General features: G+C 39.3%; 1 protein-coding gene across 3 annotated transcripts in view; it reads left to right on the top strand.

The window, feature by feature from the left end:
- Positions 1-19706, top strand: part of colec12 (collectin sub-family member 12) — a 132766-nt gene that overhangs the window by 71537 nt on the left and 41523 nt on the right. For all 3 annotated transcript variants that reach the window (XM_059979680.1, XM_059979688.1, XM_059979696.1), the window contains one exon: positions 16033-16155. In XM_059979680.1, the coding sequence (XP_059835663.1) occupies positions 16033-16155 (123 nt within the window). The remainder of the gene's footprint in view (positions 1-16032; positions 16156-19706) is intronic.

Here is a 19706-nt window from a genome sequence, read left to right on the forward strand (position 1 = left end):
TTCTGCGACTAGAGCCCATTCACTTCATGGTTCAACATATTCTGCATTTAAATATTCTTCTGCACACCCCTGTTGTAACACATAGTTATTTGAGTCATGGCTGCCTTCCTGTCAACTTGAACCACTGTCCTCTGACCTCTCTTATTAACAAGACATTTTCACCCACACAACTGTTGTTCACTGGATTTTTTTTTGTTTTTCTCTATAATTTCTGGAGACTTGTGCTTGAAATCCCAGGAGATCAGCATTTTCAGAGATACTCAAACCACCCTGTCTGACATCAATAATCATTCCACAGTCAAGGTCACTTTCCTTTCCTTATTCTGATGTCTTGGTCTGAACAACAAATGAATCTCTCTGCCATGTCAGTTGGTTTTATGCATTAAGTTGATGCCATTTGATTGGCTGATTAGATATTTGCATCAACAGGCTGGTGTACCCAATAAGGTGGCCACAAAGTGTGGTTAGAATTATGTCGTAATAACCAAAGCTGAAATACAGACTGAGTTTCCAAGTGAGAGGTGCTAGGCCTGCTTAAATTGGACCCAGATCTCATGTTAGTAGCTATTGTAATCCTCCTGACCTTCACAGGCAACTCAGCCAGTGTTTGTGCCTCAGTTTTGACCGGTAATCCTCTCAGAATCAGGATCAGGTTTACTATCACTGACATATGTCAAGAAATTTGTTGCTTTGTAGCAGCAGTACAGTGATTACTTAAAATATAAGTTATGATAAGAAATATACACAAAAAAGTAGAACAAAATGAGGTAGTGTTCATGGACCGACCATTCAGAAATCAGAATCAGAGTCATGCTTATTATCACCAGCATCTAATGTGAAATTTGTTAATTTAGCAGCAGCAGTTCAATGCAATACTTAATATAGAAGAGATAAATAAATAAAATAATAAATAAGTAAATAACAATACATGCATATTGAATAGATAAAAAGTGGAAAAAACAGAAATACTGTATATTTAAAAAGTGAGGTAGTGTTCAAGGGTTCAATGTCCATTTAGGAATCGGATGGCAAAGGTGTTGAATCGCTGACTGTGTATGCCTTCAGGTGGTACGTCATACCTGATGGTAACAGTGAGAAAAGGGCATGCCCTGGGTGCTGGAGGTCCTTAATAGATGCTGCCTTTCTGAGACACCGCTCCTTGAAGATGTCCCGGATATTTTGTAGGCTAGTACCCAAAATGAAGCTGACTAGATTTACAACCCATGGCAACTACTTTTGGTTCTGTGCAGTAACCTCCATCCCCCCCCCCACCCCATACCAGATAGTGATTCAGCCTGTCAGAATGTTCTCCATGGTACATCTATAGAAATTTTTGAGTGTATTTGTTGACATGCCAAATCTCTTCAAACTCCTAATGAAGTATAACCGCTGTCTTGCCTTCTTCATAACTACATCGATATATTGGGACCAGGTCAGATCCTCAGAGATTTTGACACCCCGGAACTTGAAACTGCTCACTCTCTCCACTTCTGATCACTCTATGAGGATTGTTCCTTCGTCTTACTCTTTCTGAATCTACAATCAGCTCTTTTGTCTTACTGACATTGAGTGTCATGTTGTTGCTGTGGCACCACTCCACTAGTTGGCATATCTCACTCCTGCACACCCTCTCGTCACCACCTGAGATTCTACCAACAGCAGTTATATCGTCAGCAAGTTTATAGATGGTATTTGAGCTATGCCTGGCCACACAGTCATGGGTATATAGAGAGTAGAGCAGTGGGCTAAGCAGACACCACTGAGGTGCACCAATGTTGTTTGTCAGTGAGGATATGTTATCACCAATCTGCACAGATTGTTGTCTTACAGTTAGGAAGTAGAGGATCCAATTGCAGAGGGAGGTACAGAGGCCCAGGTTCTGCAGCTTCTCAATCAGGATTGTGGGAATGATGGTATTAAATGCTGAGCTATAGTCAATGAACAACATCCTGCCATAGGTGTTTGTGTTGTCCAGGTGGTCTAAAGCTGTGTGGAGAGCCATTGAGATTGCGTCTGCTGTTGTCCTTTTGTGGTGTTATGCAAATTGCAATGGGTTCAGGTCCTTGCTGAGGCAGGAGTTCAGTCTAGTCATGACCAGCCTCTCAAATCATTTCATCATTGTTGATCTGAGTGCTACCAGGCAAGTCATTACGGCAGCTCGCGTTATTCTTCTTAGGCACTGGTATAATTGTTGCCTTTTCGAAGCAAATGGGAACTTATGCCCGTAGCAGTGAGAGGTTGAAAATGTCCTTGAATACTCCCGCCAGTTGGTTGGCACAGGTTTTCAGAGCCTTCTTTCAAATCTTTCTTTCAATCTCTTTCTGGGAAGCATTGTCCTTGGAGGACCTTTGAGAAAATAGTATGATATTGTTCGGAATATAACTTGTAATTGTCAAAAATGTCCATCATTATGTATGTGCCAAAAGCAATTTATAAGCTCAGAAAACTGAAGAGAAACCTCATTATAGAGACAATCACATTCTGGAGTCATGGAAAGACATGGCATGGAAACTATAATCCTACCACAACCTATTGTATTTACTTCATATCTCCATCAAATCAAAGTTTAAAGTAAATTTATTATCAAAATACATATATGTCACCATATACAACCCTGAGATTCATTTTTTACAGGCATACTCAATAAATCCATAACAGAATAATAACCATAATAGAATCACTGAAAAACCACACCAACTCGGTCATTTAAATGGTTTGCAAATAGCAACAAGCTATGCAAGTACGGAAAGAAAGAAATAATAATACATAAATAAGCAATAAATACCTAGAACATGAGATAAAGAGACCTTGAAATTGAGTCCATTGGTTGTGGGAGCATTTTAGTGATGGGGCAAGTAAAGTTAGTCCCTTTGGTTCAAAACCCTGATGGTTGAGGAGTAATAATTGTTCCTGAACCTGGTGGTGTAAGTCCTGAGGACCCTGTACCTTCTTTCTGGTGGGAGCAGCAAGGAGGGAGCATGTCCTGGGTGGTGGAGGTTCCTAACGATGGATGCTGCTTTCCTCCGACAACACTTCATGTAGATGTACTCAGTCGAGGGGAGGGCTTTACGATGAGATGGACTGTATCCACTACTTTTTGTAGTATTTCCCACTTGAAAGCATTGGTGTTTCCATACCAGGCTGTGATGCACCCAGTCTATATACTCTTCACTACGCATCTACAGAAGTTTGTCAAAGTTTTAGATGTCATGCTGAATCTTCAGAAACTCCAAAGAAAGTGGGGTACTACCATACTTTCTTCATAAATGCACTTTCATGCTCGGCCCAGGACAGGTCCTCCAAAATAATAACACCAAGGAATTTAAAGCTGCTGACCCTCTCCACCTTCTCTGATACTCCATACAACTCCCCATTCCCCCCACAGATTCTATCACTCATCTACGCAATTTATAGCAGCCAAAATAACCTGAATATTTTTAGGATATGGGTGGAAACGAGAGCAACCATAGGAATCCCACTCAGTCACAGGGAGAATTTATAAATTCCATACTGATAGCACTAGAGGGCAGCATTGACCTTGGGTAACTCACACAAGATGCTAGAAGAACTCAGCAGGTCAGGCAGTATCAATGGAGAAAAATAAACTGTCAATGTTTTGTGTCAAGATCCTTCATTGGGACCTGGGTAACTGGAGCTATGAAGTAGTAGCAATACCAGTTGTACCCATTTTGCCACCTTGGGCTTTAGAATTCCAATCCTTCTCAGAGTCATAGAGCACAGAAGCAGGATCTTCAGCCCATCAGTTTAGTGCTATCCTGTTTTCTGCCTAGTTCTATCTACTCATACCTAGACAATAGCCCTCCATACCCCTCTCATCCATGGAACTATCAAATTTTTTTTTAAATGCTGAAATTGAACCCATATCCACCACTTCCATTGACAGCTCCTCATTCAACACCTGGACCACTCTCTGATCAAAGAAGATCCCCCCTCAGGATCTCCTAAAATATTTCATCTTTCACCTTAAACCTTAGTTCTGGTCTTATCCAACCTCAGGGGGGAAAGACTGCATGTATTTACCCTATCAATGCTTCTTATAATTTTGTGTGCTTCCAAGATCTTCCCTCATTCTTCTACACTCCAAGGAATAAGGTCCTAACTTATTCAACCTTTCCTTATAACTCATGTCCTCAAGTCCCAATACCATTCTTGTAAAGTTTCTCTGCATATTTTTTAAGCTTGTGATATCTTTCCTGTAGGTAGTTAACCAGAACTGCACAATACTTCAAATATTGCCCTTACCTACAGTATGTCTTAAACAACTTCAACACAACATCCCATCTCCTGTACTCCACTTTTGCCTCTGACCCTCCCAACCCTCTACCCTTCCCTGACCCCAGTTCCAACTTTTGCCATGTCTTCGCCATCCCCTCTGAGGCAAAATGTTCTTAGCCTTACCTTTGTCCCCCTGCATTGACACCTTAGTGAGTTCAGCACAGCTCTCCTTCTATTACACCCCCTCCCACCCACCTTTGAGCCTACTTCCCTGACAAGGGTTCTCCACATCCTCACCGGAGATCCCTCCTCCTGTACTGAACCTTACTCCACTTTTTGGACACCCCACTCTGACTTCCTGCCCACACTGGATATATTTCAGAGAAGGGGATGCTGTTGTAGTCTGGCAAAGTTGCAGAAGCTAGACAACAAGTCTCAGATGCCTCTTCTTACTTATTCCTTGAAAAGGACCCCACTCAGGAGCATCAAGGCCATTGTCTCCTGCACTATCACTAGCTTTGAGTTTAGTGATCACCCATCTATTGCCACCAGCCTCAGTTCCCATACCCCACACTGCTCATTTCTACCTCCTACCCAATATTCACAAATCTAACAGGCTCAGTATTCCCATTGCTTCTGTCCACTCCTACCCTAATGTCCATATATACCTCAACTCAATTTTGTCCCCCTTGGTTCAGTCCTATCCTACATAACTCCATGACACTTCACATACTCTCCATCACTTCAGTAACTTTCAATTCCCCAGCCTGGATAGCCTTATTTTCATCATGGACATTCAGTGCTTCTATCTCCCATTGGAAAAACTTTAACATATTCTGGTTCTTTCTGGTCAACAGGATCTCTTCATGTAAGGCCAAATCTTTATCTATATTTAAGGCAGAGGTTGATAGATTCATGATTGGTCGGGGCATGAAGGGATAGGGGGAGAAGGTAGGAGATTGGGGCTGAGAGAAAAATTAGATTGGCCATGATAGAATGGCGGAACATACTCAATGGTCCAGGTGACCTAATTCTGCTTCTATATCTTATGGTCTAACAAACCTAACCTTCTCAAAATACTCTGTTAGTTTTGTTAGTCATGGCCTACTATGCACAAAGCCATACTGACTCTATTTATATCAGGCCCTGTCTATCCAAATACTTATATCTTGTCCCTCAGATTAGCTTACAATAATTTACCCATGACTAACACCAGAATAACCAGCCTTTAATTTCTCTTAAACAATTGTTTATTTTTAAACAACAGAACAGCATTAGCTGTCCTCCAATTCTCTACCACCTCGCTCATGGCTAAAGACATTTTTAATATAACTGCTAGAGCCCCTGCAATTTCTGTAATAATGCTCTGCAAGCTCTAAGTGGATACTTACTCAGGTGCCAGGCATTTATCCACCTAATGTGCCTCAAACCAGCAAGCACCTCCTCTAGATGGGATCCATGACCTCACTACTCTTTTGCCGCAGTTCTATAAAACCTGTGACAATCTTCCAAGAAGTACAGATGCAAAAAGTTCATTTACAGCCTTCCATATCTCTTTTGGTTCCATGCATAGATGACCCCGCTAATCTTCAATTTTGTCCCCTGTTATCCTTTTACTCTTAATATATCTATAGGAGTCCTTGACATTCTGTTTCACATGGAATGTTAAACATTCCATGTTTACCCATGTTCGAAGTTCATCTACTTTACCTACTTATCTACAGCAGACCTTGCTCTGAAGAATACACAATTCAGCACATTAGTTCCACCATTCTCAGCGTTACAGTTATTGACTTTGCAAAGAGACTTATTAACAAGCCACTCTACTTGCTGACCTGCCCCTCAAGTTCCACCCCTTCTCTGGCTGCAACTCTAATTTAAACCCCTCTGGAGCAGCACTGCCAAACCTTCCTGCAAGGATATTGGTTTCCTTCTTGTTGAGGTGCACACCATCTGATTTGTACAGATCCCACTTTTCCTGTAAGGGAGCCTAATGATTCAAAATCTGAAACCCTCCCTCCTGTACCATTTCTTTAGTCTCAGGTTAAAATGAATAATCTTCCTATTTCTTGCCTCACTTGCAAAATCACTGTCTGATACGGCATGAAATTTGTTGTTTTGTGGCAGCAGTACAGTGCAAAGACTTAAAAGTTCTATAAATTACAAAATAAATAGTGCAAAAATGAAGGAATAATGAAGTGGAGTTCATGGGTTCATGAACCATTGAGAAATCTGATGTCAGAGGAGAAGAAGCTGTTCTTAAATTGATAAGTGTGGGTCTTCAGGCTCCTATATCTTGACCTGATGATAGTAACGAGAAGAGGGCATGGGATCGCCATTAGTAGTCACATGACCTCTCTTTTAAGATAGGTACATGGAGCTTGGAAAAATAGAAGGCGATGTGGTAGGGAAATTCTAGGCAGTTTCTAGAGTAGGTTATGTGGTCGGCACAACATTGTGGGCCGAAGGGCCTGTAATGTGCCATGGATTTTCTACATTCTATGTTCTAAGTGTGGTGCAAGACATTCTGCAGACTTCATCAGGAACTTGCTCAGATGTTGCAACAACCAGGTGAGTCGAAGCTAGACATCAAGTTGGATTAGTTATCACACTATTATTGAATTTGTGGGATTGCCTACATTTGCTGGTAATTATGGGTTGACTGCATGAATATTCATACTTGCATACATTATTTTGCTACAATTAATGAAGAATGAGCATTTTTCTCAAAGATGTTTATATACATACAATGGATTCCAGTTAATCGGATAGCTGCTTATTTGGGATAATTCCTATAAAACACAAACTAATCGAGAAAATGCTGGGATTCACTTAAATTACTTTGGACATTTCGCTGCTTGGCACAGGGGGCTGTTACCGAACAGCTTCTAACTAGTGTCTGTCATGTGTACTTGTGTGGCCATTAGACACTACTCTGTGCTTATAGGGAAAAGATTTGAAGTAGTATCAGTCGTGTATGTTTCTGTTCAAAAAGTAGTAATTTTTGCCACTGATACTTGGCAAGAAACAAACAGTAAGGCAATTCAGAACTGTCTTTGCATTTCAAACATTCAGGCTTGGAGGTGCTAGAAACAACTGAGAGTGAAAATGAAATGATTTCTATATTTCAGCAAGTACTTGAAGGTATTGACAATTATCTTGAAAGTTGCAATGAAAATGAAGATCTGGAAGGTGCATTCATTGGAAGAGTTGTATGAATGCAGTACATTATCTGCACGGTGTCTGCACTGATTTTGTTCATTTACAGTTAATCAAAAAAATATGGTGGCGTACATCGAAATCCTCTGTGGGTCAATATTAGGAACTAATACACAGTTTTATAGTACTGTAGTGGTATTAGCAGTGTCCTAATTTGTTCTGTATTTTATTCAAATATCTAATTAGTTACCTAGTTAAGTGGCAGATTGTCTTTTTTATACCTATTTAACTATTTTAATGACAATTCAGCTAATTTGGGCAGCCGCTTAATTGGGCCAAAATGTACTGGTACCGATATATCCCAATTAACCACAATCTATTGTAAATGTGGCAGGACTATGGAAATGGGAAAGGTTTCTGGTACCATCACAAAATTAATTTAGATGTGTTCACTCTTGTAAAATAACAAGTATGTTTTTTTAAAAATATATTTGGGTCTTTAGGATTTAAATAAATAAAATGTTCTACTGCAGAATTTGGAATGTCTAACAGTTACATAAATAAATTTTTTGAAGAAATTTCAAATAAAATTTCAACACTGTGGTAATAATTACTAAGCATTTTAGTAATGTTTATGTTAGAAGAAGCATCTGCTGCCCAGATGGTTCAATTTTTGTTCCTATATCTCTTGTGGAGTCTTCAATTACTCCTTTCATTCTACACACTATTGAAGTGAAACATTTTATTTCTTCCTTAACACAATGATCAGATGAACAACAAATGAGGTAAGAAACTTCCTACTTTCCTTAAATATCTTCAGTGGCATTGCCAATTATATGATCAGTGCATGTTGTGATCATTATTAGAACTGCCAGTTTAGACAAGTGCATGGTAGAATAATAGTCTATCATTTCCACAGGCCAAGATTTTTTAAATGAGGAAAACCGGATAGGCTTACTACGTATATAATTTTTAATATTAAAGATTAGCTTTATTTGTCACATGGATATCAAAACATCAAAACATACACTGAGATGCATCATTTGCATCAACAATTAATCCAGTCCAAGGATGTGCTGGGGCCAGCCCGCAGAGGCTTCCACTGCAAGCATACCATGCCCACAACTTTCTAGCCCATGTGTCTTTGGAGTGTGGAAGGAGCCCAAAGTGCCTGGAAGAAATCTGCACTCAGGGGAGAATGTACAAATTCTTAGAGTCATAAAGTCATAAAGAAGTACAGGACAGAAGCAGAATCTGCGGCCCATGTGGTCCATGCTGAAACCATTTAAACTGCCTACTCACATCAACCTGCACTAGGAACATAGCCTTCCATATCCCTGCTATCCATGTACCTATCCAAACTCCTCTTAAATGTTGAAATTGAGCTCATATGCACCACTTGTACTGACATCTTATTCCACACTCCCACAACCCCCGAAGTGAAGAAGTTTCCCCTGATATTCCCCTTAAACTTTTTAACTTTCACCTTAAGCCTCTGGTTGTAGTTCCACCCAGTCTCAGTGGAAAAAGCCTGCTTGCATTTACCCCTCATAATTTTGTATATCTTTATCACATCCCCTCTCAATCTACTTTGTTCTAAAGAATACAGCCCTAACCTATTCAGTCTTTCCTGATAATTCAGCTCCTCCAGACCCAGCAACATCCTTGTATATTTTCTCTGACTCTTTCAACTTTATTTATATCTTTCCTGTAAGTGGGTGACCAAAACTGCGCACAATACTCCAAATTAGGCCTCACCAAAGACTTATACAACTTCATCGTAACATACCGTCTTCTGTATTCAGTACATTGATTAATGAAGACCAATGTGCCAAAATCTTTCTTTATGATCCTATACATGTGGTGCCACTTTCAACAAACTATGTACCTGTATTCCCAGATCCCTTTGTTCTACCACACTCCTCAGTGCCAAACCATTCACTGTGTAAGACCTACCAATGCTTGACCCTACTGAAGTGCAAAACCTCACACTTGTCTGTATTAAATTCCATCTGCCATTTTTCAGCCCACTTTTCCAGCTGATGCAGATCCCTCTGTAAGCCATGATAGCCTTCCTCACTGTCCACTACACCCCCAAACTTGGTCATCTACAAACTTGCTGATCCAGTTATCCACATTATCATCCAGATCATTGACATAGATGACAAACAACTGACCCAACAGTGATCCCTGTGGCACACAACTAGTTACTGGCCTCCAGTCAGAGAGGCAACTATCTACTACCACTCTCTGGCTTCTCCCACAAAGCCAATGTCTAATCCAATTTACTTTCTCACTCTGAATGCTGAGCGACTGAACCTTCTTGACCAGCCCATCATGTGGGACCTTGTCAAATGCCTTGCTAAATTTCATGTAGACAACATCCACTGCCTTACCTTCATCCAGTTTCCTGGTAACTCCCTCAAAAAAACCTGTAAGATAGGTTAGACGCGACCTACCACACATGAAACCATGCCGATTATCCTTAATCAGTCAATGTCTATCCAAATACTTATATATTTGGTCCCTTACGATTCCTTACTATAACCTTCCCACAAATGATGACAGACTCACCGGCCTATAGTTTCCTAGTTTCTGTTTAGAGCCTTTTTTAAACAACAGAACCACATTGGCTATCCTCCAATCCTCTGGTACCTCTCATATCTCTAAGGTTGTTTTAAATATCTCTGCTCAGGCCCTGGCAATTTCTGCACTTGCCTTCTGTAGGGTGTTCGCAGATAGTGGCAGGAAATAAACACTGGTTGATCACACTGTAAAGTGTTATGCTAGTTGCTAAGCTACTGTGCCACCTTGTTTTTTTTCATTCAAGATCAAAAGAAAGCCATGCTCTAAATAACTAATATCATTGATTGCATAGTTGCTTATTTATTGCTGTGATATACTACAAAATTTCACTTTTTCATATTCATAATGGATATCATAATTTCCCATTAGCTGGAGCAGTTTGTAACTGTTCTACAATATTCAAGTTCAGGAGTGCAACCATATCGGCAAATGGTGAATTTACCATTTTACATTCGCTTCCATTCTGGTCAGAATGAGGTTTTGAACCTTAAGCTCATGACTACTGTGCCAGTCAGGAAATGTAGTTATTGCATTACTTACAAACTAATCTTGTAACACAGTGTTAAATAGTTCTTGCAAGCAAATTATTATCAGAAAGTTGATTAATAATAATCACACAAAGCTGTTGACTGCTCTGAGGTCAAATATTATTAAAACATATGAATTATTCATAGTTCAAAGGTTTATTTTCAACAGACCAGACTTTTGACCCCCAGAGATAGAAACACCACCTTCAAGATCAGTGGTTCCAAACTGGGCCTTACCAACATCCCCCCCCCCCAGAGATGGTGGGAGTTTCTAATGGGAAGATAAAGATAAAGGGGGTGGTGGGGTAGCATTTGGTACAGTAGCAAAGAGAATAGCTGAGGGATGACAGAGTTAATTTAAGAAATGAATTACATATTATAAGTATTCGATCCTCATTGCCTCATAATTGACCACAATGATCATGTAATCACCTCATCTCCTCCAAACCCACTGTTCTCTTAGACTTTACTCAAAGCATGTTATAGCTGTGGAAAAGCAATGTGATGCTTCTGTAGATGGCACATGATGAGAAAACTGGATGGAAGAAATTGTGTTATTCTATGGCCCAGACCATACATCATTGCCATTCACTACTGTAGTACAGTGTTAGCTAGTACAATTCTCACACTCCAACCATGCAGTGACGCAATTCCTGTGAACTTGGGTATAGCATTCAATGGGGTAATGTTCAGAATCTACTCTTTGAGCAGTCTTGACTGCATTTCTTTAGCCCATAGCTGAACCAAAATATCGCTACCCCACTTTCTGCTCCTTCAGGCAGAACGTCAGGATTTGCCTGAGCTATGATGACATCATAACTATCCCCTTTATTGATCGTAGTACTTGAGGTTGGACTTAAAATATAGGTGATTGATTGTGGTTGTTAATCCATGATGAAAAAGGCAGAAACAGACCAAATGAACAAGACTGAAGACAGTATAGGGTGGAATATCTGAAATATGGATTTATACCAGCACCAGGCAAACAGCAGCAGCTAATGTGTCTACTGTGTCACAAAGTTTTTTTCAAATGAGGGAATGAAACTATCCAGGCTCCTTGAGCATTTTAAGAAAATATACTTTGATAAAGCAAACAAGAATTTAACTTATTTTCAGTTACTTTATGAAAACTTTCAGAAACGGAAAACTCTTCAAAACATGTTTTCCAGCACTTCACAACAAAACAAAAATGGTTTTTGTGCTTCATGCATTTCATTGCGCATTACTAAATCTGGAAAGCCCCATAAATTGGAAAAGATCTGATTCTGTCAGCAGTAAGGAAGGTTTTGAGTACGATTTTGCACAAATCACCAGATCAATTCCACTCAGCGACAACTCTGTTCAAAGATGAATAGATACAATGTCTAAGAACGTGGACACACATTGTATAATGTACTTAGGATAGCAGAATTTGCTTTGCAGTTGGATATCTCAACTTAACCAAGCAACAAATCTTTGCTTCTTGCTTATGTTTGCTTCATAATAGATGAAAACATAATTCAAGAATTGTTATTTGAAAGGGGACCAGAAACAGGGGGAGACAATATTTCATGTTGCTGAGCAATTTTTCAAAGAGAAGGACATTCTGCTTACCAACGTTTTTCCTTATGCAACAATGGGCACTATCAATGACAGGACACCACTGTGGAGTTATTACATTCTTGAAAAAAGCTGAACCTAACATATTTACTCTTCGCTGTGTAATTCACAGACAACAACTTGTCGCAAAAAGCCTAAGTGATTGGCTGAACAAATTATTAAATAGCATTAAATGAAATTAAGACCCATGGTCTCAATTACAGACTATTTCAGGAGCTTTGTATTGAGAATACTGAACGGTTTGAATGCTTGTTGTTGCACATGAGAAGTCAGATGGTTCTCAAAAGTTAGTTGCCTGAGATGCCTTTATGTGTTTTTTGAAACTGAGATAAAATTCTTTGAAGGCTTGAATGCTTCATGCAGTAATCAACTCACGAATGATAGACATTACATTGCAGGATTATTACATTTGTCAGGATTATTTTCAAAACTTAAGGAAATGATATTAATCTTATCAAAGTCAAATCAGGCATCTCCACATTTCTATCCAAGTTAACCCTATTTAAGTGCAACATTGGCTGTCATGACCTTTTCGAATTTCTGGGCTTCAAAAGAAGAATTGGAAGAGAAAGAAAGGATATCAGATGATCTTCAAGTATCTGTACCCACCTGGCTGAGGTACATAAAGACATGTCAGAGAGATTTCAGGATCTTCTCTTGATCCAAATTCCTGATTCGGTAATTAATCCATTCCTGAACATTTGTAATGAGGAATTAACATTACAAGTGGAGAAAGAACTAATCTCACTACAAAATGACTTTGAGCCAAAGCAAAGGTTCAAAAAATCACATCAAGGCTCTTGTTTGCAGAAAGAAATCGCTGAACGCCATCTTGCACTGTGGAAGAAGGTCAATATGATCTTTACTGCATTTCCAACATCATGCTTAATGGAGCACGGTTTCAGTTCAGTAGCACAATTTCCTTCAAAGTAATGAAACAGACTGCAAATTACTAAACGTGGGGATCTGAGACCTCCTTCTGGGTGTAATTCAGTCTGATATTGAGAAGATGATATCGCTGCATCAAGCCCATCCATATGGGCTTTCATTCTCTCTCTCTCTCTCTCTCTCTCTCTCTCTCTCTCTCTCTCTCTCTCTCTCTCTCTCTCTCTCTCTCTCTCTCTGGTAAAGACCTTGTTGTGGGACTTTTGACAGCAACTTGGTTGCAGTCACAGCTCTGAGTCAAATTCTGGCAGAACGCATCGATATATTTTGTATTTATTTATTTTGTCTGGGATTGCCCACTGCAGGCACAACTGAGGCTCTCATTCCAACTGGGCAGAAATTGAGCCGAACGTAGCACTGAGTAGTAACATTCTAACTGAATATTTATGAGGTAAATTTCTGCTTCAGTTTTTCCCAGGATATCTTCCTTATGCAAAGCAGCATTATAAATACTAATCTTCAACCCCCATTTTCTTTTAAAATGCTAGATACTTGGAATTTTATTTTCAAACTAAAGCAAACAGGTAGTAGGTCATATTTCTGGTATCTGTGAGGATAATTCATTAAAAGTGGTTAAATTATGACTAATAGAATAAACATGGCAAGGACCCTAAATAACCAGTCACTAGCTAAATTCCTTTCTATATAGAGTGTGGAAATGTAGGTGTCGTATTTGCTGCTCTGTGCTGTTTGCACCACATAATATAAAATGTATTTCTGTTGCAAATTTTGTTCATCTGGTTTAATTTCAACAGAGAGTAAATTGTAAGATTATAAAGATGATGGGCTAGGAGGGGTAAAAATTCCGGTATAGCTTACATTGGTGATCAAAGTCATTGGCTAGTAGGAGGGTTTCTATCATATTCCCAGTGCAGCTGCAATGCCAGAGTGGCACCACTCAAAGGGAATTTGGAGTCCTAGAATTAAGTCTGCATCCGAGTGAACTGCAATTCTCACTCCAGCTGACTGATCCACAGACTTACAGAAGGTAAACGCAATTTGCATTTAGAGCCCTAAATTCAGTGTCAAGGTGTGACTGACTAAGTCACTCAAGATATTCAGTACGGCAAGCAAACATTCCCTTGGAATCCTCCTCGGTAGAATTACTAAAACTGAAAGTCCATCAAATTTTTCCTCTACTAGGAACATTAGATGATTCAGAGCAATTTCACCAACAATTTCCAATATTTTATGCCTGACAAATGTCTCCTTTGATGTACATATTTATAAAGGGAGCACATTCTAGCTGTTAGGATACCCCTGAAAGATCAAGTGCCTGTGTTGGGACAGGCTATTACACACAAATAGTCTAAAAGCTTCTGAAGACAGAGAACCAGACTCCCAAGATTGGTGTTGTAAGGGCTGATTCAAATATCCCAGTTATAGGCTGATGACCGTGTTTGAAAAGCTGAGTGACAAAATTTAGTCTGAGCTGGCAGCCCTCCTTGATCTCTGGATGAAGAGTGCATATTAACTTAGCTGAAGGTTTATTTTGTATATATTTACAGTATAAGAGCTTCCCATTTCTTTTGTGCTGCAGGGAATAAAGTCCTAACCTATTCAACCTTTCCCAATAACTCAGATCCTCATGTCCCAGCAAAATCCTTGTAAATTTTCTCTGTATCCTTTCAAGCTTCTTGATATATTTCATGTAGGTAGATAACCAGAACTGCACATAATAATACACTACTGTACTATACAACTTGACCACAACATCACAACTGCTCTAATCAATGCTCTGATTTATGAAGGTCAATGTGCTAAAAATGCTCTTTACAATCTTATCTACCTGTGCTGCTACTTTCACAGAATTATGGATCTGAATTCCTTTTTTCTACCGCACCCCTCAGAGTCCTGTCATTGATAGTGTAAGTCATGGTTTGACCTCCCAAAGTGCAACACTTCACACCTATCTGCCTTAAGTTCCACCCGGCATTTTCCGCCCATTTTTCCAGCTGATTTAAGTCCTGCTTCAAACATTGATGACACACCTCATTGTCCACCATGCCCCTAATCTTGATGCCATCTGCAAATTTGCTAATCCAGTTTACCATATTATCATCTAAATCATTAATATAGATGATAAACATTAATGGACCCACCAGTGGTTCCTGCAGCCCTCCAGTCAGAGAGACAACCATTTACTACCACCCTTTGGTTTCTTCCACAAAGCCAATGTTGGATCCAATGGAGAGAGAATCTCAGAGCATAGACCCAAATTGATGAAGGCATAGTCATCAATTTATGCCTAAATACAGAAGATGAAGGATATTGAATGAGGAGATTCAACCTCTTTTGTGGGATTGTCTGTGGTGTCAGAATGCCCATGGTGTGGTTGCTACAGGAGACGATACTGTGTGGGACTCACAGTTGGTGTGATGATCAGTTTGTATGTTTTTCAGAGTAAATGTTACAAGCAGAAAAATCAGTATTTCTGTTGGTCTGGAGCTCTCGTTGATCTTTCATGTGAAATCATGAAATTTATTTGGCAAAACTTTATTGTTCTTGGAGATTACACCTGCTTCTTCTAATGTTGGCCATGGCAGCTATCCTGAACTGTCTGGTGCATGAGCTTCCTCTTGCCACCTTCAATGACCCACTGAGTAAACTCTCTTCTCTCTTCTCCACTCTCTTCTCCCCGTCACCTCTGCTACCATTCCACAGCAGCAGCAGCACTGAGTGTTGCTCTGCTTTGAGGCTGCTATAGGGAATGTGCCTTTAAAAGCTGATGCCCTCAGACAAAGTGATTCCAGCTGCAGTGAATGTGGTCCGACTGGGAACCACACAAATCCGACTTCAGCACATATAAACCACCTAAAAGCTGTTTCTATTATATTTATGGCTGATCCCAGTATTTTGCCTAAAGGAACAATGTGCAGCATAGAATTTGCACATTTAAAGAGGTGGTTAAAAATGTCATTAAAATTCTCTGTGATTATCATACCTGCCTGAAACATTAAACCTTGTATTTTTCTTACAGGAATTCAGGAAGGGCCTCAGTGTAATCGATGTAGAAACAACTGGGCACTAAAGTTTTCTATTCTGCTGCTCTATGTCCTGTGTGCCATGCTAACCATTACTGTAGCCATCCTGGGCTACAAAGGTAACAGAACTTCTCTATCTTCCTTTTAAGCTTTTGGTATTATTGAATGACCAATCAGTTTATGTGTTCATTATTTTAAGCCATGACCATGGATAAACCCAAGAGTGATTTACTTTTGGATCACTGTGGTTCAGAAATCAGCTGCCATTAATGTCACAGTTCAACAAGACAAACACAGCTAACGTATGATAATCATTCACTTTTAAGCTATTAGAACTATTTTAGTTTCATTCTTTCAGTGACATGTTTTCAAAAAATGGAATGCATTGGGAATGAGATAGCATGTATTTTATGAATAATAACTTCATTATGACAGCAGGTAAACTTATCTTCTATGTTGTGCTTGTCTATGTAATGTAATTCTCATTATTCAATTTGCAACTATACTCTTCATTCAAGCTTAGGGTGTATTCTTGGACAGAAGAGTTACCTCCTTAATTAAAAAGGAAACAAAATGATAAAGCAATGTGTTTTGTTATCTATAAAGCCAAATTTGGTATTTTGAACATGAACTAATTTTATTGGTGAGCCAAATATATCAAAAATGTGGATAAAGTATTCAGATTTCAATTTGTAATTAATACCAAATTTGGTTTATATATTTTAGATTTTTAAGGTACAAGGCATTTAATTATAAATGTATACACTGAATAAGGTATATGCTTATGTAGCCATTTGCTTAAATTGGTTGCATCCAATAAAGGGTCAGTGTTTCATAAGTGTTACAAAAGATAAAGATTAATCCTCACTGTGGCCGTTCACCTGTCATATTCAGTACCACCCAAAGCTCTGCATCTGTATAGTTGTTCCAGGTGAGAGGCAACTTTGTTTTCTTCTCAACTTTCATGTGTTCTGCAACTAATTCAATCTTCCAAGTCATTTGCTTTCTGTGAATGCAGTGGAATGGTGTGCTATATTAATGCTTTATGTAACATAAAGGTGAGAACCATTTCCAACCAGTGAACATTTTAACTTCTAATGATTTAATTTATCCATTTTGCTTTGGTTTATTTTGGTGTTTGTATTTTAATTTTGTACTGCGTCCAAAAGTATGAGGTTTTGGTCAGCAAAACAAAGGTAAGTAGCTTAAGTTAAACCCAAACAGAAAGGAGATACCTTTACTTTTCCTTCATTTCTCCTCTTCTTGCCTTTTAAAAAAAACCAGTTCAATATAACATTGTTTATTATCCCAGTCAGGCTTAAATCCAAGAGCACCTGTGTTTGGCAGTAACTACCTTGGAAAGATAGTGTTGTTCACTCTGATCTTAATCTCTAATCAATAAGTTTGTACAAAATACAGATCTATACAACTCAGGAATGGACCTTGAAACAAAGTGCATATATATTCACTGCTCTTCAAATACTATCTCAGGAATATTAAAGAAAGTTGTAGAGCAGTTAGTCAAATCCTTCATTGGTAAGAACCTAAAAGTGATAATCATTATATTGAGTCATAGAAAAGTATAACACAGAAACAGGTCCTTTTGCCCATCTAGTCTGTGCCAAACTATTTAAACTGCCTATTCCCATTGACCTGTACTGGGACCATAGCCCTCCATACCTCTACCATCTATGTACCTATTCAAACTTCTCTTAAAGATTGAAATCAAGTTCGCATCCACCATTTGCATTGGCAGCTCATTTCACACTCTCATGGAGTTGTCGGATGCACAACAACTTTGGCAGGGCTTGCAAGACATTACTTCTTACAAAGCCAAACTCAATAGCATGTATGGTAGTGATGCTTCACTACCAGAGGAATTCAACACCTTCTATGCCCGCTTTGAAAGGGAGAATACAACTACAACTGTGAAGATCCCTGCTGCACCTGATGAGCCTGTGATCTCTGTCTCAGAGGCTGATGTTAGACTGTCTTTAAAGAGAAGATCCTGATGGAGAACTTGGTAAGGCTCTGAAAACCTGTGCCAACCAACTGGCAGGAGTATTCAAGGACATTTTCAATTTCTCACTGCTACAGGCAGATATTCCCACTTGCTTCAAAACGGCAACAATTATACCAGTGCCTAAGAAGAATAACATGAGCTGCCTTAATGACTATCACCCGGTAGCACTCACATCTACTTTGAGAGGTTGGTCATGTCTAGACTGAACCCCTGACTCAGCAAGGACATGGGCCCATTGCAATTTGCCTATCCTTGATAGGTCAATGGCAAATGCAATCTCAATGGCTCTCCACATGGTTTTAGACCACCTGGACAACACATACACCTATGTCAGGATTCTTTCCTCTCAACCTTCTATGTTCCAAGCAATAAAATCCTGACCTATTCAATCTTTCCTTATAATTCAGGTCCTCCAGACCTAGCAACATCCTTGTAAATTTTCACTGTACTCTTTCAACCTTATTTACATCTTTCCTGTAGGTAGGTGACTAAAACTGTACACAATACTCCAAAGTAGGCCTCACCAGTGTCATACAACTTCAACATAACATCCCATCTCCTGTACGCAATACATTGATTTAAGGAAGCCATTGTGCCTGGCGTTCTTTATGATCTTATCTATCCGTGATGCCGCTTTCAAAGAATTATAGACTTGTATTCTCAGATCCCTTTGTTCTACCGCATTCCTCAGCACCCTACCGTTCACTGTGTAAGACCTACACTGGTTGATACAAGACTTCGATACGTATAACAACTGTTACAAATACTGACAAACCAAATGGTTGAATCCCTAACATGCACTTCAGCATTTCTCAAGCCATCTGCCATGAAGGTTTATATGAAAAACTTCTGGTAATTGATCGAGGAAATAATCCATCAATGGTTCTTATAAATAGCCATTTTTATTGGGGATGTTGAAGCATGAATGGGCTTGAATCATTTTGCTGCCTAGTGTGGTTAAGAGAATGTCAGGTGCGATGACTGGTGTCAAAGCAAGATGTTGCTTGGTTCACTGCTCTCAGACAATCAGTATTGTGTTGAGAAAAGAACACAGAACTGGGAAATGCATGTCTTAGTTTTGTTTTACTTGAGTGAGACACACACCTATGATGTGGTGGCATGATGGTGTATGTTATCTACATATTTTTACATATAACCTGTAATGAATTATGGAAACAACAAAGAATGCTTAATCAAACAAAATATTTACAATATTACTCAAATATTACTAAAATATTAAATATTCCTCAGACAAAGTCAGGACTCAAAAGGTTGAGCATGATATGACCAGGGTCCTGAGCTGCATATATCTCAATGCAAGAAGTATCGCAGGAAAGGTGAATGAGCTCAGAGCATGGATCAACACCTGGAATTGTGATGTTGTAACCATTAGTGAGACTTGGTTGCAGGAGGGGCAGGACCGGCAGCTCAATATTCTGGGGTTCTGTTGTTTTGGACGACAGAGCGGGAGGAATTGAAGGTGAAAGTGGGTGGTGTTTCCAGTTAGTGAAAATGTTAAGGCAGTGCTTCAGCAGGACAAACTGGAGAACTCGACTAGTGAGGGGTGAAACTGAGAAATAGGAAGGTATGACCACATTAATGGAGCTATATGACAGACCACCCAAGATTCCTAGGGACTTAGAGGAA

The sequence above is a fragment of the Hypanus sabinus genome, chromosome 1 (genome assembly GCF_030144855.1).
Source record: "Hypanus sabinus isolate sHypSab1 chromosome 1, sHypSab1.hap1, whole genome shotgun sequence".
NCBI lineage: Eukaryota > Metazoa > Chordata > Chondrichthyes > Myliobatiformes > Dasyatidae > Hypanus > Hypanus sabinus.